This window comes from Sarcophilus harrisii, chromosome 2 (assembly GCF_902635505.1).
Source record: "Sarcophilus harrisii chromosome 2, mSarHar1.11, whole genome shotgun sequence".
Lineage (NCBI taxonomy): Eukaryota > Metazoa > Chordata > Mammalia > Dasyuromorphia > Dasyuridae > Sarcophilus > Sarcophilus harrisii.
Window position 1 is genome coordinate 255,075,332 of NC_045427.1, and position 24,655 is coordinate 255,099,986.

A 24,655-nucleotide genomic window follows, 5' to 3' on the forward strand; every position below is an offset into this window, starting at 1 on the left:
TTTTTAAAATTCAGAGTGTTTTAATGATTCTGATCAGACCCTTGACTAAATAATATATCTCCAAGAATGAAAAAAAAAAAAAAAGCCAGAAACACAACCTCTGCTCTGCAATGTTACTCCAATTATTCCAACAACTATCTCAGTATGCTCAACAGTCAAATTATCTTAGCATATATTCCAATATTTTGATAAATTCATCAATAAGTATTTATTAAGCACCTACTATGTATCAGGCATTGACCATTTCTATTCACTAGGGCAGATAATTAATACAATGGATAAAACATTAGGCTTGGAGTTAGGAAAATATGATTTCAGACCCAGCCTCAGACACTTACTAGCTGTGTGATCCTGGGCAAGTCATCTAATCCCTCTCTGCCTCAGGTTCATCAACTGTAATAAAGAGATAACAAAAATACCTACCTCCCAAAATTATTGTGAAGGTCCAAGAAGGTAAACCACTCTTAGCATAGTGCCTGGCATCATTTAATACATGCTTGTTTTTTTCCTCCCTCCCCTTAATAAGAAGCAACCATCCCAAGAGGAAAGAAAATAAGTACATACATAAGTATCTCTCTCTCTCTTTCTGTGTACACACACACAGATACATACACACATATGTACACATACATATATATACATACACACACACATATATATATGAACACACATATTTAAGCTTAAGCTTATTTATATGTCCTCAAAATGTGATAATGAGATTTCTTTTTTGATAAATATTCCCTATGCAATTTTCATAACTCAAAATACATTAATTAGTGGCACACGATTTATTTTGGTAGTCCTATTTACTAAAGATGAAGTGACCTTCTAGCAATCTTAAAAAGAATAAAAACTCTCCAATATATGGTGCCATATGCCAAAATATGATATTAACAGGTTATATTTACTTTCCAAGGATTATATTTAGCTAAATTTAGAGAAGTGCACCATTATTAATGAGGGTAATTGTCTGCCATGAAACAGAAAAATACAAAATGCTCCACTGATTATGTAGTGACAAAAACAGAGTAATGGTATTTAAAAAAAAAAGTGTGGAGGAAAGAGACTACTAAGGCAAAAAATGTAATCTATAGAATGAGAAGACTAAAGAACATACCTCAAAGTACCAAAAGAATATGCAACTGTCTTCTAAATGATAATTGATGACTTCCAAGGAGCCATGAAGAATGGGAATGATATTTTAGAATTAGAGCTAGGTAAAAATTTTCATGATTTTTCAAAAAGGTAAAGAAGATACTTTCAATGATAGGAAAATGAACTTGACTTCAATTTTTTGATAAATCTAGAATGGATTATTAAACTAAAAGTCTGTGAGCATAAAGAAAGGAGAATGATAACTGTTACAAACTAAAAAACAAATTTTAAAAAGGCATTAAATAAATATAAAGACTATTTAGAAAGCAGAATAATTGATTCTAACAGGATATTGGGCCATATATAACCTATGAACTAAAAATGCTTTCATATCATTGAGGGTAAGGGAAATGTTTAGAAAGAGTGGGAAGAATAGTAAGGACAATTATCTATACAAAAATATATCAGAGTCAAAGGAAGAAAAGAAATAAAATGCTTGAACAATGCACAAACTGGATAATAGAGATAACTTTGATAGCATAAATATATATCCACAGTATTTTCTTCTTGTTCATGTCATAAATAATACAAATGGACATATTTTGTATTTTATAAGGTTAAATATAGAAAATGCTAATTGAATTAATATTGCTATTACTTGTACTTTTATCTAAAAAACATGGCAAACTGTAATTTGACTGTTGCCATAGCACAGGAGAAGATCAATTCTGCAGATATGGTTAATGTATTCTTATCTTGAAGTTAGCAGATAAAAAGAATGTGCCAAAATAAACAAACTGAAAGTGTAAACGGACATTCTAAATACATTATCATATTATAGGAACATCTGGTACTAACACTGTCAAGTTTACATATGTTCTCAAATACTTATTTATGTAACAATCAAATCCTAAGCATTCCAGCTGCACTTGTAAACTTTTTATGAACTGAAGTCATATGCACAAGCTCAGCTGAATGTACTCAACAGAGGGAAGATCGTGAGGAAACTATCAACTCTCCAAGAGATGTTTGATTGCTAACACTGCCTTCTGACAGGTCCTGGGACTTCTGTGTCTTTTATTAAAGCTAAGCTGCTGGCTCTATGATTTGGTTTTGTGTGAGTTAGATAGTCAGGAATACCTAACAATATAGTCCCTATTTGGCAACCATATTTTTGGACTTGATTTTATTATAAGAAAGAAATGACCACAGAAAAAAAGAGTTAAAAAATCACCTTTGGGAACAGACTTAAATATTTTGGTTAAAACAGTTCCCCTATGATTGTCCCACTAAATATGGGATAGATCATTTTGACAGCTCTGTGTTAGCTGTATATAGGGATAAGTAGCAACAACATAAAATAGTAATGTAAAAAAAAATAACATATTAATGAAAACTGGTAATTATGTGGAACTTCTCTTAGGAACTCCTTGACCTTTAAAAACAGTGTTGTGAATATTCATAAAATTTCTTACATTTTAAATTAAAGTTTAGTAAAAGCAGGAGACACTATAGTATAGTATAGGATTTATAGCTTGAAGGAACTATCCGGCCTGATTCCCTCACTTTATACAGAGGAGACAAACTAGGGCCAAAAGAAGTAAGGTGACATTCAAGGTCATAGAATAATATAGAGCAGAATTAGGAGTCAGATCTTCTAATTCCAAATCCTCTCTTCTTTCCTCACACCATATTGTCTCTAACTTAGAATTCTAAAGATGGTCAATGTTGGAAGTGGAAGTGCTTTGGACCTCAGTAATTCATTGTTGACCACTAAAAGGAATTAAATGTCCCTAATTAGAGATTTCTCAAAATGTGGCTTTCTGACCAGTACTTTCACATAAACCACAGCACATACTTTTATGAAAAGGGACCAGCAAGATGAAGTCCTTTCGTCTCTGAAAAGAAGATGCCTAATCAATCTCTTTCTGTCAGGCTGAGGTTAAAAGGACATAATCAAGGTACATTTTTTTTTTTTCTGGGGGAAATATCCTCATGATATGGCTGAAAGGATTCCATAAGGTTCCTGTGGAATTAAACAGATGTCCTGCTGAGTGATTTGTAGAATCTGTTTTGTGAATACTTGTAATTTTCATGAGCTTGCCACACTTTCTAGCTGTCAGCAATGTACTTATGCCAGCATACATCAACAGTGACCTAAAATACTGTGGCTATTAGAAGCCTTAGGACTCTAGAGAAGAAAATAATTTTGTACCCAATTTTATCATACCTTTACAATGAGGGTAGTCATTCTTTTAGGACTACAGTTAGCCTTGCAAAAATGGAAGTCACCAGATCTATTATTAATGTTATTAAGTGCCAGATACCTTTAACTCTTATCTTCATAGAGCTGGTCTTCATCTAGGCATTGCAAAATTGGGGAAAATGATAGCAATTGCTATGAACTTATGAATTTCTCTTTTCTCTTCTTACATCTTAAGAATTTTTTTCAGAGGAGCCTCAGAAGTTTCCCAACTTTTCTAAGTTTCAGTCACCACTGCCCATTTTATTAAAAAATGATTTTATTGATCTAATCGTTTTTACATCATTGTCACTTTGGGGAGGGGGTGTTACACCTTGTCTAGAATAAGCTTTTCCTTGAAACTAAAACCAAGAGAACATTCTGAAATGCAAAATGGATACTTTTGATCACAATAAATTAAATTTTTTTGGACAAGCAAAACTAATGCAGTCAAGATTAGAAAGGAAAGCTGGGAAAAAATTTCATATTTAGTGTTTTTGATAAAGGCTTCATTTCTAAAATATATTGAGAATTGTCTCAAATTTATAAGACTACAAGTTGTTCCCCAATTGATAATAGTCAAAGGATAAGAAAAGACAATTTTCAGATGAAGAAATTTAAGCCATCCATAATCATATGAAAAAATGGTTTAAATTACAATTAGAGAAAGCAAATTAAAACAATTCTGAGGTACTAAGATTGACTAAGATGACAGGAAAAGATAATCATAAATGTTGGTAGGGATGTGGGAAAATTATACTGTTGGTGGAGTTGTGAACTAATCAGCCATTCTGGAGAGGAATTTGTAATTTTGTCCAAAGGGCTATAAAACTATGATTACCCTTTGATCCAGCAATATCTCTACTGGGCCTGTATCCCCAAGAAATCATAAAAGAGGGGAAAGGAGCCATATGTGCAAAAATGTTTGTAGCAGCTCTTTTGGTGGTGGCAAAGAATTGGAAAATTAGATGTCTAGCAATTGAGGAGTGGCTGAATAAGTGGCTAAGTATAAATTATACATGATATTAATGGAATATTATTGTTCTTAAAAAATAATGAACAAGCTGATTTTAGAAAGGTCTGGAAAGATTTATGTGCACTGATGCTGAGACAAACAAGCAGAACCAGGAACACATTGTACACAATAATAGCAAGATGGTAACAAGATTGTGTGATGATTATGACAGACTTTATTCTTCTCAGTGGTTCAGTAATCTAAAATAATCCTAATAAACTTTGGATGGAAAATGCTGTCTGCATCCAGAGAAAAAAAAGAACTATGGAGACTGAATGTCTCCATGATATAGTTCACTTTTTTTTTCTTTTGCTTCTGTTTTTTTTTTTTTTCCTCTTATGGTTTTTCTCCCTTTGTTCTGATTTTTCTCTTCCAACATGATTCATAAGGAAATATGTAAAAAGAATGAATGGGGGCAACTAGGTGGTGCAGTGGATTGAGTGCCAGACCTGAAGTCAGGAGGACTTGTGTTCAAATCCGGCCTCAGTCACTTAATACTTCCTAGCTGTGTGACCCTGGGCAAGTCACTTAACCCCAATTGCCTCAAGGAAAAAAAAATGAATGCATATATAATTCCCTCTCCCCCCACCCCCCACCAAAAAAGTTTTTTTTTTTTTTTGTAACTAGGGAAAATAAAAACTTAAAAAAAGAAATTAACACAAATTAGTAACCCATTTTGTCACTAAAAAATAATTAGGCAAAACATTTGATACAGTAACTAGATCTGATAATATACCTGATATGCTGCATCACAGGTCCTCTGACTTACTGACTTGACTTATTCAACGTTTACTTCCTTTTAATGGTCTTCTCACTTACTTTGTAATCACTGTCAAAGTTGTTCTCTTGGTTCTGCTTATTCACTGTGCATCAGTTAATACAGTTCATAAAAATCTTTTCATGCTTCTCTGAATTTCTCTTATCTGCCCATTAGTATTGCCCAATAATATTCCACTGCATCCATACTGATTTAAGAATAGAGATTGACTTTGTGTAATCATGGGTGTGAGGAACTCCTTGGTGAGGAGATTCTACCAATGCAGGTTGACAACTTCTCTTGTTATCTTATAGCCTTGAAGAGCTGTCTAGGGCACTGAGAGGTTGAATGATTTGCCCAGGGTCACACAACCAATATGTAGAACTTGACCTAGATCTTCTTGACTCTAAAGCTAATTTCCTTTTTGTCTCTCAATTCACATACCATATATATATATATTTTGCCATTCTCCACCTGATGAGTATTCATTTTATTTTCAAATCTTTGACATCGCAAATTGATATTATGAATATTTTCTTTAATGTTTGACTTTTACTTCTGTTTTTAACCTCCTTATATTATATATCCAGGAATGAGTCATATAGTATGGGCATTGTAGACACTTTGCCTAATTAATTCCAAAGTGATATCCAGAAAGGTTAGACCACTTCCAAAATCCAGGAGTATATGCTTGTATCTGTTATCCCATGGCTGCCAGGTTTTAGTGGGAAAGGAAGACAGGCATTTATAAAGTTAAGGTTGTTTTAAGGCTATAGTTCAGTATAGCCTTTTAACTCATGATGCTGTTGCAGAAGAAGTAATTCTCAACTGTCTGAAAACTATTTGATAGAAATACCTAAAAAAAACCCTAAGGTTTTAGAAGCAAAGAGGGCAGGCGCAACAGTGCTCAAAAACAGAGGGGGAAAATCTTCCATATCTGTGCAATGTTGGTAAACAGTAGAAGCTAACATTCATGTAAAGGAAGGAATAACTTTTTTTGAACAATGTCTCTAGACATATCAGTGACCATCAATGGACCCAAATCTATATTCCTGATATAGATCCTTGGCTTTTCCAAAGCCTTCATTACAATACTGCTGTTAAGAGTCTGAAAGATTAGGAACAGCCTTTTGATAAATGAAATTACAATTCTGAATAATATAAAATAGGGCCGTGTTCTAGCTCTCTTAATTTTACATTTAAATAACTTTTTACAGTTATTAGATGAATTGAACATATGCCCTCTAGTTATAGGAAATGAAATAGTATTTCATTCTAGTAGACCTATTAGATTATGATGTAGTTCCACTTAACATCTATCAAAAAAAAAAAATAGACATTTTTACATATTCAAATTGGGAAAAATGAAACAAAAATAATAGTATATAAATTTTTTATCAATATAATGTTCAAAAAGTACGTATCAGTTTCAACAATATGACAAAAAATAATATCTCTTTTCTCCATCTAAATTGATCTCTGGATTGAGCAACCATTATTATTTTTATTATTTACATTGCTTATATTGTTTGGTTTTACTTTCTTCCCTCACCATATATATATTTCCCATACTTTTGGGGGATAATTTTATATGCAAGTAGAATTTTTGCATAAATAAGTCTCTCCTGTTAATGGCTTTTATAAATATAGGGATCACTGCATTAAAAATATGGGGAAAACTGAAGCTCTTTTTGTATAATTTTATTTTACTTTCTAAAAAGAATGCATAAATTTATAGTGCTAATAGCAGTTTAGTAACATCCTTGGTTTTCCATATTCATGACAGCAACCATTTTTAATTACTTTTGGCAATTTGATTGGAGTTAGTGTTTCACAGTCATTTTAAATTGTGTTTTTTCTGATTACTGGAGCATTTAAAAACTTTGCACATAGTTAATAATATATGTTTTTTCTTTTGAGAACTGTCTTGTCTTTTACTGCTTTTTAAGCACATCTTAACTGGTAATATAGTGCAACTTGCATCCTGACATTCTTTTATTGGACTTTGTGTCATCTGCAATTAGGATTCTTCTGAGACTGTCAGCAATAACACAAAATTGTGAGTGATATAGCCAAATAACAGCAACGGGTATTGTTAAAAAAGATTTTTCTAAGAGCAAGCAGTTTTGATTCAGTTAATTTAGGAATTCATTAAATGCAATCTACATGATTTTTTCTTCTTTATTAATTTTTTTGGCAAAGTTCACTCTTTATTTACAAGATATATGTCCAACTGTCTGTTAAGTAGCACTATAGTTACAGCTAATGGATCCCTGGATCAACAACTTCTGATAAATCTTGGTGATTTGACCTTGAGCAAGTCACTTAATTTCTAAGTTTCCCAGAGTTTCACATTTCTGAATGCCTACAACTATGTATGTTTGCATGTCTCAATATATATAAAGTATATATGTATTTTTTTTGGGGGGGCTGAAATTTCATTGATATAAGTTTTCAATGAATAACTTCTCTCCACTAAAGCACATGAGTAGCTATTCAAGTAGAACACAAATTCTGAAACTTGCTGCTTTAGAGTGTTGCTTAGACAAAATGAGAACTTAAATGATTTGTCTTGAATCATACAATTACTTTGTATCAGAGGCAGGATTTGGACTCAGTTTTCCTGACTCTGAGGTCAGCTACTAGATTATGCTCTCATATGTATATACACACATATGTAAATATCAAATGCCATCCACCTACATGTGGACTGACTAACTCAAGAGGGCAGTCTAAATGGATGTAAAATTTTGAGCAATATGTTTTTTTCAACCAGCCTTTTTTATTTTTTATTTATTTTTTTTATTTTAACAGTACAAGTCACTAAGTTGGTTATCTTTGGATTGACCAATAATTATATTGGAAATATTGGTCTCATGCAGTAAGCATATTATATGACTTGCACATTTAGACCCTTCTTAAGTACTTATTAATTGAACTAAATCCAAGTTCAATGCTTTGGAAACAAAATAGAGAACTTTCTTAGTGCATAAAAATGTCTTTAAGATACACTTCTAGTGAAAAACAGAACCCAAAAGCTATCTTAAAATATTTTAAGATCACTAAATATAAAAGAGGGAGCATATTTTGCTATTCTAGAAAGTAAAACAATGTTCAATGAGTGAAAGTTATAAGGAATATTTAAGTTCAACGTAAAAAAATATTTTTAAAATTAACTTGTCCTTAGAATGTGGTATTTCTAATATATAGTATACTGATTATTAACTGAAAAATAAAAGCAACCAGAACTTGGATCCCAGTCTAATTCTTCTTAGTTCTAGTGCCTTCCTTCTATTAATTATTTCCTGTTTAGCCTGTATATATCTTGTTTGTACATATCTATTTGCTTGTTGTATTTTTCAATAGATTATGAGTTCCCTGAGGGCTAGGACTGTCTTGTTTTTCTTTGTATACCTAGCACTTAGTATTGTGTCTAGCACATAGTAGGCACTTAATAAATGCACATGGACTTCTTATTGTCTAACATAATTCTAAGGACATTGGTATGAGAATAAATTAGATCATACTTAAAAATCAAATTATATAATCAGTTTAAATTCCATAATGCTATGACTGTTCTCAAACTAGAGACTATACTTTTGTAAGGCAAAGTCTAAGCTAAAGAAAAATAAGAAAGCAACCTTTATTTGGATGTTAAGGGAAGAGGAAACATTTTTTTCATGTGCAAAGACAAGGACATCTATCGAATTAACATTTTTATTTTTTGTGAATATGGAAAACATTTCTTTAATTACGATTAAAATGACAGAATAAATTTCCTAAAGACAAGTACTCATAGGGAAAAAAACATAATTCATAGCTAAGAATAATAAGCTCTTTAAATTTACAAACTCTATAAAAATGGTTTATATTATGTATAATATTATGGGCATTTCCTTTTTTAAATATGCTTTCTATAGTTGAACTTTTTACATTTTGATAATGAAAAAAATTTAGCTCTGCTTCCTATTCTCAAATATAATACTACAATAATGCTAAGAAACATTTGACTATATAATTAGAAAATACATCTCATTTCAATTTATTATAAAATATTTATTTAAAAATAGAGAGGAATGTGAATGAAAATGTCTTTCCTTCTTTTTCCAAAATAAGAGTTCCTAATGTTTAATGATGCTAATATTGATTGCCATTATGTTAATAAATACAACATAGATATCAGTAATATGGGAAAGATTTGAATCACTGTGAATCAGAAAAAGCAATCATAGATGACAATTTTCTACACAGTTTTAGTTGAGAACAAATGAAGCCTAACAAACTCTAATAAACTTTACTTACCTTGATGGCCTGACTGTAAGGTCCAATGTTAGCAGGTGCCCAGTGAGAAATACTCTGCACATGCATCACTTCTTTGGAACAAGGCAGTACTTCAGCAATCATCTTGTTGGTCTTGTGAGCAAGACAGTCAACTGAAAAAAGTAGACCATCTGGCAACAAAGCTTCTACACAGACCCTGAAACAAAACAAATTAAAAAATGCTAGTATGGAGAAGTCATTTCCTTGAATGCTACAGATTTATACAAGAGGTTTTCTAGAATACAATCTTCAAGATATATTCCAAAGGTTTGACTCATAATTGAAGTAGTGGTTTAATGACACTTTCCATGGTGATTCTGAAGAGTGCTGTAGTTTCAGTTAAGAGAGACATGGATTTGCATTTCACCTTTGACATTCACTGTGGGATGTTGAACAAGGTGGTTCACTTCTTAGCTCTCTGAGGGAGAGCAAGCATTTCTTTTCTTTTTCTTCTTTTGTCTTTTTATTCCCGATAACAAGGGTAGTAACTTGTACCTAGTGGACATGTAGTGTTTGTTGAGGTGAACTGAAATGGAAAGCCAGAGAATTTTTTTTCTAAAGAAAAAGTAGTGATCATTGAGCAAAAAGATGAGAGTTTTTTTTGGGGAAAAGATAAGAAAAAGATAAAGAAACAATCATATTAAGCAATTTCATTATTTTAAAAGTATTACAAGTCCCTAAAAAGATTATATGCTTCTCAAGAGTAAAAGCTATGCCAAATGTTTTTGTGAATTATATACACTACTTGCTGAAGTGCTGGAAACACAAATAATTATTATTATAGCTTCTTATTTATAAAACATAGGCATGGGTAATTTTTCAACATTCACCTTTGCCAAACCTTCTGTTCCAACTTTACCCCTCCTTCCCCTTCCCCCCTCCCCTAGATAGGTAGTTCAATAAATGTCAAATATGTTAAAATATATGTTGAATCCAATATATGTATAAATATTTATACAGTTATCTTGCTGCACAAGAAAAATCGGATCCAGAAAGAAAGAAAAAAAACCTGAGAAGGAAAACAAAAATGTAAGCAAACAATAACAGAAAGAATAGAAATGCTATGTTGTGGTCCACACTCATTTCCCATAGTTCTCTCTCTGGGTGTAGATGACTCTCTTCATTACTGAACAATTGGAACTGGTTTGAATCATCTCATTGTTGTTGATCTCCTGATTCTGCTTGTTTCACTTAATATCAATTCATGTAAGTCTCTCCAGGCCTCTCTAAATCATCCTGCTGATCATTTCTTATACAACAATAATATTCCATAACATTCATATACCATAATTTATTCAGCCATTTTTCAATTGATGGGCATCCATTTAATTTCCTGTTTCTAGCCACTATAAAAAGGGCTGCCACAAACATTTTTGCACATGTGGGTCCCTTTCCCTTCTTTAAGATCTCTTTGGGATATAAGCCCAGTAGTAAGATGTTCAACTTCTTAAAGCACTCCTAAATCCTCAGTGACTTTAAAGTAGGCACTCAATAAATATTATTGGTTGGAAAAAATGAATTTAGTAAAAGAATAAATTACAAAGATGAGAATGAAATAAAGAAAGGTGGGAGAAAGGAAAGGTGAAAGTAGAGATATTTGAGAAGTATTATAGTAGCATTTCTAAGTCAACAGTTATACAAATGAAGATAGGCATTGGGATACTGGATTTTAAAACAAGTAATTATAAAAATGGAGCAAGAAAAAAGGAAAGCAGAGTAAAGGTTGTTGTTGGTTTTTTTTTTTTTTTTTGACAATTCAATCAGCATTCCAACTTCTATGAGATTATAAGGAATAAACCTAGGTGAGATGTGAGCATGGATGACCTGGGTAAATGGTGGTCTCAAGAACAGGAACTCACTAATAGGAGGAGGAAGTCTGCAGATAAAAGGCATTTCCAGAATGAGAAGGCTGCTGATACAGAGATGGAAAAGCCCATAGAAAAAGGAAAAGAAGTGGATAAAAAGAAAGAGAAGTCTTCTCCAGAAGATGGGATTCAAGCTGAGTTAAAATGGCTTGGTGGCTAGAACATTGGACCTGGAGTCAGAAAGACCTGGTTTCAAATCGGCCTCAGATGCCTACTAGCTATATGACCCTATGCAAGTCATGTAATTTGATGCATTAAATTAATAATTTAATTAAGGTTTGCCTTGCAGGTAGCTAATTATTGCTAAGTACATTAATATTAAGTAAATAATAAAAACTACATCATTTTGAAGTTATGGATCTGAGATAGTATGAATTATTAAATAAAATACTGAGTGATAATAAGGATGGAATATCAGTTCATACATTATGTGGTTTTCATCATGAACTTGCTCAACTAAATACTATTGATGTGAAAAAAAGCAGTAATTCCTTCAAATCTATAATAAATGAAGGTGCATAACTGAAAATAATCCCTCTCTGTTTCAGTATAAAATAGAAGCAGAAAAGATTTAAAAGAATACCAGGAGCATTCATTGTAGATGTATTATTTAAGTAATCAGACATGCAAAACTAATTGATAACAAAATTATTCTTAAAATTTTGAGTCTTCACCTTCCAACTGTTGGAATTGTGACTTCTGGGAATCAAAGTAACTTACAAACTTCATGGTGTAAGCATTTGAAAGACCTTTATTCATCACTTAAAGGGACTTGTGCATAATTATGTATAACTCAACAATCCAAATACTCCTTTCTGAGAAGTCCCCAAAACGTCTTCTCTTCCATTCTTACTAAGTTTATGGAGTCCTATCCCCTCATCTATTTCTTTTTTATTCCTTTTCCCTCCTATTAGGCTTATTAGGCTTAGTCTCCCATATTGAGACATTAAAGTCTAACTATTTTTCCCAAATGGGGTAATCAAAGAACACTGCTTTAAAAAAAGATAGCACCCAGAATAATTACCATATTGTTTTTTCCCTGATGCTTACACCCTCTTTATAATATAATCCAGCTCCCATACTGTCTTTTATTTTTATGCAGATGATTTCCAAATCAATAAACCTATCCCTAACTGATCTACCCTACCAACATTTTCCCATTTTTGTTGAAGTCATCAAATTTGCAGCATCCAGCCAACCTTGATTGTTTCCTTGCTTTTTCTTACTTTCCATATCTAATCAGTTGCCATGTTTAATAATCTAGCTTTATAACATCTTTCCCAATTGTTCCTCTTTTTTTCCCCCTTCATTGGCCAAACTGAGACTTTTGACATTTCTCAAATGGGCAATTACATCTTCCTAATTAGTATTTCTGCTTCTAGTCTCCTGGCAGATAGTTAGTAAAAAGTCTAAGGCCAGATTTGAATTCAGGTCTTCCGGACTCAATGTCCAGCTATTGATTCCCTGAGCCATCTGGATGCCACATAGAGCCTTTAGCTTCTCTCCAAGCTCAACTCATATGCTACCTCCTTCAGGAAGCTTTTTTAACCACTTCATAATTAGTGACCTTTCATAAAATTATCTTGTATTATCTCACTATTTCACCCCCCTATTATAACACAAGTTCTTTGAGGGAAAAGACTATTTTTGTTTTTGCATTGTGGTTTCTATTACTTGGGTTTTGTTTGTTTGTTTGTTTTGTTTTGTTTTTAAAGCTTGTGAAATTGAATTGTCTAATGTGTTTGAAATATTTCCTTTTGTTCACTTACCTTACTTTAAGATGCTATTCCCTTCTTAAAAAACTTTGTCCAACAGACATTCAGCCTAATATAACATGTACTTTATTGTTCCAAATAAAGGAAACACACTGTTGTATAAAAGTATTTGTTTAAAGTGTTATGGCTTTAGCAATTTAACTTCATATAAAAATCTTGGGAATTACACAAGGTCAGACTTTTAAAGTCTGATAGAACTAAGAGATGGCATTAATAATTTAGAGAAAAAGTTATGCTCCCAGGTTAATAAACTAATAATCTGATTGTTGTTTTTACCTAAAAATATTTCTATTCACTTTTCATTGAGTCATTTTGCATTTGTTACATGCTGTTTTTAAACTTCTCTTATTATTTCATGAAAATGTTTTTTTCTCTCAAAGTGCCCCAAGGATGGAGATTTTTTGCTTTTATTTCTTATGCGAGCCCCTAGAATGGTGCTGTTCACACAGTGGGTATTCCATAAATACTAGAGAATGTCAAGAAAATCCGTCTATAAACATCCATTTTTCTGTAAAACCATAGGATCCCAAAACAATTGGTCAATTCAATGAATGATCAGTCAAAATCTTTATTTGATGTTTGTGTAGACAAAATAACTTCTTCACTGTTGGCTTTTTTTCAGGCTGTGGAAACAGCCCAAGGCAGATTCATCCAAAGAGTAAGATAGAACTTCTGGGAGTTTCTATTGTCCAAGGTTATATTTATAGGATTTAGAGGATGGAAAAGTGGATATGTGGTTATGTAGCCATATCTGTGGTTGTGTGGCAGGGAGAGATTTGTTAGAAGCTCTAATATTCTGAACATAAAGATTTCTTCTCACCCTTTAATCATCTCTAATACATATGTTTTGTTTTCTTTGGAGATTTTTGTTTCTTAAACATGAATATACATTATATATCTAATCTTTTTCTTGGACTTTTATCTTCTTCTTAAGGATTACTAAAGATAGTAGCACAAAAAGTAAAGACTATTTAAGGGAACAATTGGCACAGGGGAATAAGAGAAAGAAGCACAAAGGCAATCACTGTTACAACTGAATATTATACCAGATAAAGAAATACCATGCAGTTTTAAGGGAAGACAAACAAATAAAATATAAAATGGTAGCAGTTACATACCTTGTAGGTGGACACAAATCAAACATTTTCATATATGCTGAATTTATAGCAGAAAAATCTTCCATATTTCGAACATACATATAAACCAAAATAATATCTTTCAATTCCAATCCTTTTGCACTGATAACAGCTGTAAAAAAATTATACTATTAAAGTTATGAAAATGAAGAATCTGGGAACATATCAATAATATTTTAATTTGAGAATTTTTTCCCCATCAGAACAAAAAAATTACAACTATCTATGTTTAATTTGATTAGCATTAATTAAATTCCTCTAATGGACAAAGCCCTATGTTATATGCTAAGAATCCAAAGCAAAAAGAAACACCTAAAACAGTTCCTGCCCTCCAAGAAGTTTGTATTTCATTGGGGTAATACAAAGAACAAGATGAAAAAAACATTGAAATATGGTTAAAGAAAAGTTCATCTAGGTCTGGATTGGAAAACTATCTTATATAGTTGTTGTTTAAATCAGAAAAGCAAAAGTCAAAAATAAATATTTAGGGACAAATGGTCAAACTAGGCATTTATTAGTTGAGTAGATGTCAACAGTATATAATTAACTATCAGATTTCAGGAGGCCTAAGCCAAGGCTAAGACTAAAGAAAGCTGTGCAGAGAGCAGAGCTAGAACTAATTTGATAGGTGAGATCAGGAATATAGGTGTGAACTTGACCTAACCTAGCCAGAGCCCTGGGCTCTGGGACAAAATGAAGTATTTGTAAGTCATTCAACAATTAACAAAAAGAAATTTAGCCATATCAAGGGGATATTTGACAAGGTTTGGCATTTAGGACACCTCACTTTGAATCAGCTGAGCAATTCCCCTGTTTGTGTCATCCACTATGCTCCATCAGCCAAATCTTTGAGACGTCCTCCTCTGATCCCTTCCTATACCTTTTAAGGAAAGAATTAGCTGATCTTGGCGGGGGAAGACGGGGGGGGGGGGGGGGAGAGGGGGGGGAGGAGAGTAAGATTTAAACTACTGCTTCTACCACAACAGGCATAGTACCTTCTCTAACAAAGAAATTTGAATGGATGATATTGTAGATGGACAACTGAAACAGAGAGGTTAAGATAGGCAGATATGAAGGACTCAGTTGGGCTGAAGGTGGAACCATGATATAGGAAAACTGGAAGTACAATTTACTCAAAAGCTTTCTGGGTTCTTGGGTGGTTCACCTTATTATTATAGGATCTGCCTATTTGGAGCTTGGGAACCTGCATCTGCTTTATCCCTTTTGTGGTCAAAGTTATCTGCCAAGTCTGTGAGCAGAGGTGTGCAAGGCAATCCTTGGCATTGAAGAGGAACTCTATAGCACCTCAGAAGTTGTCGTATCCATGACCATCCAGGATTTCTATGTCTTTGAACTGGATGCTCCCCATGCCTAGAATGTTTTCTCTTCTTTTCTACTGATTCTTAGAATCCCTAGCTTCCTTTAACATTCTGTTCAAGCATCACTTCCTTCAGGAGGCTTTTCCTAGTCCCCATGGTTGCAACCATCTTTTCCTTTAAGGATACCTTCTATCTGTTTGGTATTTACCTTTATTTATTTATCTATGTTGTCTCCTCCAATAGAATGAAAGCTTTTTAAGGCTTTTTCTTTGTATCCCCAGTGCTTAATACTATGTCTGTCACATAGTAAGCAATTATTAAATGACTGTTGATTGATTACTCCAACTGTCCTCTGAGCTGACTGACAAATCACTAAAGAATCTTAGTTTCATTACTATATAGTCCAATCTTTCTGGACTCCAAAAGGTATTTTCTAACTTGCTCATAAACTTCATATAACCAGTTTTGAGTTTGAACAAACCAAAAATCAAATTTGCTCAAAACATAATAATTTGCCATTAGCAAAGAAAATGAATTTTTGTTGAATAAATGAATGCTGCTATTGAGGATATTCAAAAGAATCTATTGTAGACTCTGAAGGAAATTCCAAAGAGAAGTTTGAAAACAGATTTGGATATTAATGAATACACAGGTTTTCAGGGTAACTATGATGGGACTAAGAGTTATTTGATTATATAAGTTCAGATATTTTTGTTAAAAGACATTTACATCACTTTATAGTCATACTCCATAATTCTGACATTATTTAAAACTAGTTTTCATTTAGATGGATTTTTCTGTATAGATATAAATGACAGATATGCACAAGAATGTTCTTTTTGAAGACATCTGTAAGAACTAAATGCTTCTCAAGCAACTCAACTTTTAAAGGACTAAGTAATGGTTCTTTCCATTAGCATTAATACCATGGAGCTATTTAAACTTTGCTATACCTTAAAAAAGAAATTACTTACAATAGAAATTTAGTTATGGTAGTTTTGCCATGTTAAAGCTCAGCAAGTGCTTTGACTATGAATTTCTCAATTTTAAAAAATTAGACTAAACAAAAATAAGACATTATAGTTCTTAGTTCTTGTTTAGTGAATCTAAAAGAAAAAAACAAAGCAAATTCCTAACATGTGTAAAGTGCTTCAACAGCAGAATAATTTCATAAAATTCATTCTAACTTATAATAGGTCTTTAGTTATACAAAAAAAGGGGGGGGGGGAGAGAGAGAGAAATAGAGTGAGAATAATCTAACTTAAGATGAATGAACCTTTGTAAAGTATCTAACTTCAGCCATAACTAAAGAGGGCAGCTGGTGACTATACTATTTGAGAAAGCTACTCACTTGAGGATCAAAGTAATGTAGACAGTCACCTCTTTTTTTTCCCTACTAGTTTGAAATTCTATGTCATTCTATATTCTCTCTGTAAACAAAAGCATCAAAGAAAAAAGGAATCAATATAGATTTTTAAAAGAGGTATTTCTTTTCTTACAGGTTGCTTCTATGGACAGTAATCTTTAAAATAATAAATAAAATAATAATTCAAGTGGGTCATAAAGCCAAAATTCTATTTGGTCAGGCACCAAGTATTTGTTAAGCATTTACTACACATGAGCAGGCACTGGGCTATACTCTGGGGACAAACACAAAGAATGAAACAATCCTTACTCCCAAGGAGCTTACCTTCTGAGGGGAGACTGCAACTACATACATATATACATACACTCACACATACATATGCATATATATTTTTATGTGTATGTCTATAAACAGAATAAATATAAAGAAAAAAATACAAAGAAAGCAGGGTTGAGAAGGAAGTATATTCCAAGTACAGGAGAACCAGTGCAAATAATCCTGGAGAAGAGTTTTTAAAAGAAAGAGAGAACTTTTAGAAAGCACTCAATGAATGCTTATTAAATTATTCATGTAAAACTTTCTCTTTGGAATACATTATTTTCTGGAAGGAAATCCATTTTGTGAAGAGGGGATTGGCTGATTTCTTATTTTATCATTCTACAACAATTCATTCAGTACCTATTATGAGTAAAACACTATTTGGATTCTGATAGACATTTTTTATTCATGCATTTTCTGTGGGTTTTAATTCTTATTTTTAATTTTAAAAAGAAATATGATTTTTACTGGAGTGGGGAAGTCTCTCTAAAATGAAGATTGCAAATCCTCCCCCCTTTCCCCCTGGAAATAGTTAATTGTGGTTAAAATAGTTCATCAACTGCTAAGTGAAATGAGCAGGACCAGGAGATCATTATATACTTCAACAACAATACTAGATGATGACCAGTCCTGATGGATCAGGCCATCCTCAGCAACGAGATCAACCAAATCATTTCTAATGGAGCAGTAATGAACTGAACTAGCTATACCCAGAAAAAGAACTCTGGGAGATGACTAAAAACCACTACATTGAATTCCCAGTCCCTATATTTATGCACACCTGCATCTTTGATTTCCTTCACAAGCTAATTGTACAACAATTCAGAGTCTGATTCTTTTTGTACAGCAAAATAATGTTGTGGTCATGTATACTTATTGTGTATCTAAGTTATATTTTAATATATTTAACATCTACTGGTCATCCTGCCATTTAGGGGAGGGGGTGGGGGGGGTGGGGTAAGAGGTGAAAAATTGGAACAAGAGGTTTGGCAATTGTTAATGCTGTAAAGTTACCCATGTATATATATCCTGTAAATTAAAGGCTATTAAATAAAAAAAAAAAAAAAAAAAAAAAAAAAAAAAAAGAAAAAAAATAGTTCATCAACTAGTAAATAGCCCTTTGGATATAAGCATCTCTGAAATTAGTTAGGCTACTTCTTAGACAATTGATTGTTGGATCTATTGCTGGGCCCAAACTTTTGAGGTAGGGGTAGGGGGTTGTGTGTGTGTGTGTGTGTGTAAGGTCAGAGTTGTACTTCACTGGCATAACTTTTAAAAAACTTATGGTTACTGTCACAATGTGATAACCAATCAGATTAATATTTTAATGGACTGTTGTCTTTAAGTATCTAAAAGGTCATCACATAGAAGCATTAGTCTAGGCCCACAGAGAACAGAATTATAACCAGTGAGGAGAAGTTGCAAAGAAGAAAAATTAAACTTGCTATAATGAAGATCTTTCTTTCTTTCCTTTTCTTGCAGATTTTTCTAATAATAAAGAAGTTAGTTAAAAATGAAATGAGTTACATCTTGGGGACTGTAGGCTCTCTTTCATTTGAGGCTTTTAAGCAAAGCTGGATCATTTCTTAGGCACCTTGTAGATGGAAATGCTTTTTCAGACATAGTTTGGACTAGATCGCCGCTCAAATCCCACCTAAATAAAATTCTGTGATACTGAGATAACTGTATAACCTTAAGCAGGTTATTTCACTTCTTGAAGTTTTAATTTCCTTATACATAGATGACACACAAGATTTAGAATTAGTGTATTAGACTAGATGTCATCAAAAGAGCTTTTCACCTCTTAAGATAAAAAGCCATGACCCAAAGATTGGATGTTTGAATCCACAGTTATTTCTTAGTTAGATATGAAGAAATATTAAAGTTGTTTAGTAAGTGTAGAAGTGTGCAACTCATTTGACTGATATAATGCTATGCTCAGAGTCACACAACTTGTAAGCGTTAGAGGTTCAGGTCTTCCTGACTGCAGGCCTGGCACTTTATCTAATAGCTTCACCTTAAGGTCAATAAGGGATTCTAATCATTGTCGGGGACTCAGAGTCCAAGATAAAACAACAAAAACCATTAAAAGATTAGGAAAAAAAGCTAAATGAGAAAAGGCAATAAGAAATGGGCTTATTTGATTTGCAGAAAAAGATCAAGAAGCTAATAATTTTCAAATATAAAATGGAAAATCATGATAATGACATACATTATATGAATGAATCTAAATAATGAGAGGGATTTAGCTTCAACATTAGAAATAATAAATATTAAAATTAATGTCTCGGAGGGGGATATGTTACCAAAATAGACTGTGGTATGACCTCTTTATTTTTGGATGATTTTTACAATTAGTATGAACAAATAGCAGTAAACTAAGTGATTTATGTTTAGGATTCCCTGAATTTTACAGCTAGATTAGAAAACTTTCTGAATCCTTTCTAGACATTCTACAAGTAAAAATTCAGATTAAAGATTGCTTGGTTGTGCTGATTAGAGGATAACTCTTAGACCATCAAGTGGTTTTATGTCTATTTGTATCAAAAGAATCTATTGAAATAGGCCAACTTAACATAGCTATTAAAAAACGTTTTATGCAATGTATTCAAAGATTATTTTTATATAGAGAAAGTAAATTCAAAGTATAGTATATATACCTAGATGCTATTTCATTGACTCACTGATTCAAATTCATGAACTGTTACAACCACTTAGATTTATTAAGTACCTCCTCATCAGTACTACTGCTACAACTATAACAACAAAATAACAAGTACTACATACTACTACCACAGCACCAGTGCCAGCACCAGCACCAGTACTATTTAAAACACTTATAGGACTTACTTTGTGCTAGGCATTATACTATGCACTTTACAAACATTTTATTCAATCCTTCCAATAACCCTAAGAAGTAGATATTATCATTATTATTATTATTATTATTTCCCCATTTTATAGATGAGAAGATTGAGGTAAAAAGTATCTAAGTGACTTGCATAAAGACACATTATAAGTGCTTGAATTTAGATTTGAACTCAGATTTTGCTGAGTCGAGGGCTGGCATTCTATCTACTGTGGCACTTATGTACTTCAACTTCTAAAACTTATTCACGAAATGAATTATAGCCAAATAGCATTATGAAAAACAAGGATGATCTTTATCTATTTCTAGTATATGGCAGAAGCAAGTTGCTGTATCTATACCACAAAGAGAAGAAAGATAACCTAGCATAGCTTGGGGTCAGGTAAAGTAAAATGGACTATAAAGGCACTACAATAATTTTTTTGGAAGGTTCCTCAAAAAAAGTAAAACTAAAGCCACATTACTGGGAAACACAGCTTAAACCTAGAACTTAGAAAATACAAATTCTTTTGCTTGCTGTGGCATTCTGGTTCATTTCTTGTTGGAATCAAGAATACTGGTCAAGTGTCATACTGTAAGAACAAAGATACACAGAAATGCCAGGCTGCCCCCTGCATCTCATTCTCCTTCCACTTCCCACCTCTGCCAGCATGCAGGAGAAAAAACTTCAATGTTTAAGATAGATATCAAAGACAATTTAAATCAAGATGTATCAAAATAACAGATTCAATTATTTATTTTCAATTAAGGTGGAATCTTAACAGTTCACTGATTCTAAATTAAAAAAGTGGTAGATTCAAATAATTGCTAGTTAAAAACTTAAAATGGAGAAGAGTCCACATAGGTCATAAAGAAATAACATCTAGTCATTCTTAATGGAATAGGTTCTAGTTACAGAGGACATAACTTGGCTTTTTTTATCTATGCAAAAAACCTCTTTAAAATGTTAGCAAGAGATATGAGAAAGCATGAAATAGTTGCTATTAAAAAGCATGTAACTATAAGAATTTGATCACAATCTAGAAAATTAGTTATCAACACTAGAATTTTATTGAATGATAACTTCATGATTGTTAAATATGAGCATAGTATAATATTTGCCATATCCTACGAATTGAGAATCAATTTTCAAGAAATTAGTATCTAAAATATGTTTCCTATGATTAATCAAAAATAAGAAAGATTTTCTTTCTCATATCAGCCCTGCTAAAGTTCAGGAGAAAATACGGATTTCTAAATCCTTCTGGCCAAACTCATCTTCTTTGGGGGTGATTAAATCAATTAACTTTGCAAAAGGAAGGTTAAAAGAACTTCTATATAATTCACTCTCACAGCATGTAAGAGGATGGGCAGAAGTTATGACTGAATTGGTGGGGCTCAGGAAAAGCATATACCAATAGATGATTAGCTCTCCTCTAACTAAAATTTGGCAAAGAAACATTCTGTGGTTTCTCTAGATGACAGCATCATAATTCATTTAACTCTCCTCTATCTCTTCAAAAAAAGGTCAAAAACCTCACAGGAAATGTGAGCATTGACATTTCTACCCAAGATCAAAAACTGACTATTTTGCCAAAAATTGAAAACAATACAGCTAATACTGTAAATATACAGTAATGTATTGAAAGGAGTCGGTTGCTGAACTGGTCAGTGACACAATCTGTCATTTCTTTTCTTGAATTCTGATGGATGATATGGTAAAAGTAAATATGTTTGCATTGGCAGATACCCATGCAAATATAATGAAAACCAAGTAAGTGTTATAGATCCCTTTTGCATCAATTTACAGATTATACTCCAAAGATTTATACTGAACACTGGTGCTTTTAACTGCAAGTCTGATTACACCTTTCTAGCTGATTCCCAGACTGTTAAAAACTAGCTTAAGGGCCATCTAGACGATATGATTTCTTTGCTTTCTAAAAAATGCTAAACCTTCTTTATCACTTTGTATTCAGTCATGAACTCAGCTGCACAAGCCAAACGTAAAGATTTTATGGGCCAATCCATCATGAGAATTCGTGAACAAGAATACAAGTCTACTCATGCAGGAACTAAGAGTGATTTCCATTTTTATGAATGAAAAAGAGCCTTGCATAAACATTCTTTATTTAAAGTTTAAAATGAAGAAAGATGCAAAACAAAATGGGGACATTTTGTTTTATATGTCATTATCTCGTAAGAGGGGGTTAGTAAGGACTCTGGTTTACAAGATTCCCAAGATAGCAGTTCCTCCTTTGCATTAAGTACATCAATGAAATTTATGTCTGCTGACCTAATTCTATATGCCAAAATGTACATCAGCAACAGCTTTCTAAAAAAATTAATTTAAAATTATGATCTTAACAAAAGTACTTTAGCAAGTCCCTAGCATTGATAAGCACACAGATGATGTACATATATCCAGGAGCCCCAGGATCCGATGATTTGAATAAAGCTCTGGAAAAATATTTTGAAAATAACTCAATACTACATATTTTATTTTTCTTCATTATCTGGCATTTTGCGAATTTCCAAAATAAAGGATATCTGTACATAATAAATATTAAACTTAATAGTATTCAAATCATTGTTGCTTGCTAAAGGTATTAGTTATTGGGTCAGCACACATCCTATAGGCTATTTTAGAGAATTAAGATTAAAAAAATCTCTTCATTTTTACTTTTCTTAAAATTAAAGAAAAACTTCTTTCATTATTCATGTGAAAATGATTAGAGTAAGCACCTTGGAGAGAAGAAAATGCTTCAACTGCTGCATCCACAATACTTTCCTGCTCTGATGGAAGAAAGGAGGCTGTGATGCAGCTAATCCACTGGTAACCACTTGGAGATTTTACTGAACACTCTGATTTCTCAGCTGAAAAAAAGAAACACAAAAAAATTACATTAAAAGTTAGTTAATAAAATATTTCCAAATAAAATGCCAGAAATATCTCTTTACAGAATGAAATTACATTTTATTAGACTGTCATACCAAATTAAATGTTTATAACAATTAAACCATATCCATTCACGGAATGATACGATGTAATCAATGTCTAAATTTATTTTTAAAGTTTGTTTTTTTCTTTAAAATGGAATTTTAAAGAATTGAAAAATATATGTATAGTTTATCACAATGATTTTTTTGCTGCACATTATTAATCTCACTGTTATATAATGAGTGAAAGTGACAAAACATATAGGTGAAAAAGATATTTTTAAAATTTTTCTTAATTTAAAATATGGGATGAAAATGATTTTAATAGTCTGTCCTTAATCTAGAAGTGTCAGTTTGAGAGTTGTGCTAGGAGCACATAGTCATTTTTTTTTTAATGTTAAATAACAGGACACTGATATCTGCAGAAATCAGGTTTATATTATTCTACATATTTTCTCAAAAGTCTAAAAGTAGTAAAAAATCAGATATCTTGAATTCTCCATTATGAATTAGTTTTGCCATTATATACAATCATAACATTAGGAGAAATGAATTAACAAGTTAATTCATACAAATAAAAATTCAATTTTATTATAGTTTTGTATTTTCTGGAGAAACCCAATGTTAAAATTATTCACAGTAAGAGGATTACTTATTGAGCCAGAGAATTCTAGAATTTAGAGATCATCTAATATAACCATCATTTGAAAGTTTCCTATATGTAACCCAGAGAATATAAGTAATTTGTCTAAGGTCAGAAAGCTAATAAGTACTGGAAGAAAAATGGAACCTAATTTTCTGATTTCAGTGTTCTTTCTTATACAACATACTATCTCCCATATGACCATGCCAATGTTGAAAATAAATCAGTCATTGCATTTAACAACACATTTTTCAATAAAGTGTGCAAATCTCCATGGGATCCATAGTTTGCACATCAGTTTGTACCTTATAAAAGTAAAAAGAGGAAGACTTGTTTTCTTTTTCCCCTGACTTTTTTCCTACTTTTCAAATGAGGGTTTTCATATTAAGAGTTAATATTTCTCACTATTCTAAAAAGTGAACATAATTCATACTTAAAAAAGCAAATGTTCATCACCAAACTGTAAGTTTAATTCATCTAATTTTAAAACTGTCTACATGTACAACATATCAAGAACCAGTTTAACTAAATTTAGTAGGAAAATGGTTTAATGGAATCATTTCCACTGTTTTTGGTACCAAAGTTGGGAATTAGTGTGCATTATTATTATTATTATTATTATTATTTTGGTGGGTGAGGGGATGTGAAGACATAACTTAAATAGTAATCAATAGGAAAGCAATAGGGCAACATACACATGCATGTTATAAATATATATTTGTTTATATAACACATTTTAATATATGAAATCATATGTGAATAGAAGCAAACAAGAATGGATCTATTAATAAATAATTGAATATAAGCAACTAACATATAAACTTACAGTACTGGAAAAGAGGGGGAGGATGTGATGATTTCCAGATGGGAGGTGGGATTTCATACTGGATGTTACCTTCCGTTATCACAGGAATATGATCCTCATTACATTCAGTCTCACATGAGCAATTAATTTCGAAAAGTTTGTTTGGGGATGTCAGCTGCTGGAGGAAATTATACTAGTGATGAGACTGAGA

At 32.2% G+C, this 24,655-nt stretch overlaps 1 protein-coding gene across 3 annotated transcripts in view; it reads right to left on the reverse strand.

Annotated features, from left to right (window-relative positions):
• The window catches only part of DPH6 (diphthamine biosynthesis 6), a 475,226-nt gene that overhangs the window by 213,417 nt on the left and 237,154 nt on the right, over positions 1–24,655 (reverse strand). Inside the window, exons 9-12 of one of the 3 annotated variants that reach the window (XM_031952046.1) lie at positions 24,466–24,622; positions 22,802–22,933; positions 14,188–14,317; positions 9,412–9,586 (exon numbers count right to left, since the gene is read on the reverse strand). In XM_031952046.1, the coding sequence (XP_031807906.1) occupies positions 9,412–9,586; positions 14,188–14,317; positions 22,802–22,933; positions 24,466–24,622 (594 nt within the window). Of the gene's footprint in view, positions 1–9,411; positions 9,587–14,187; positions 14,318–16,875; positions 16,955–22,801; positions 22,934–24,465; positions 24,623–24,655 lie in introns of those variants that run through there. The other 2 variants (XM_031952047.1, XR_004231946.1) reach the window with 2 other exon arrangements.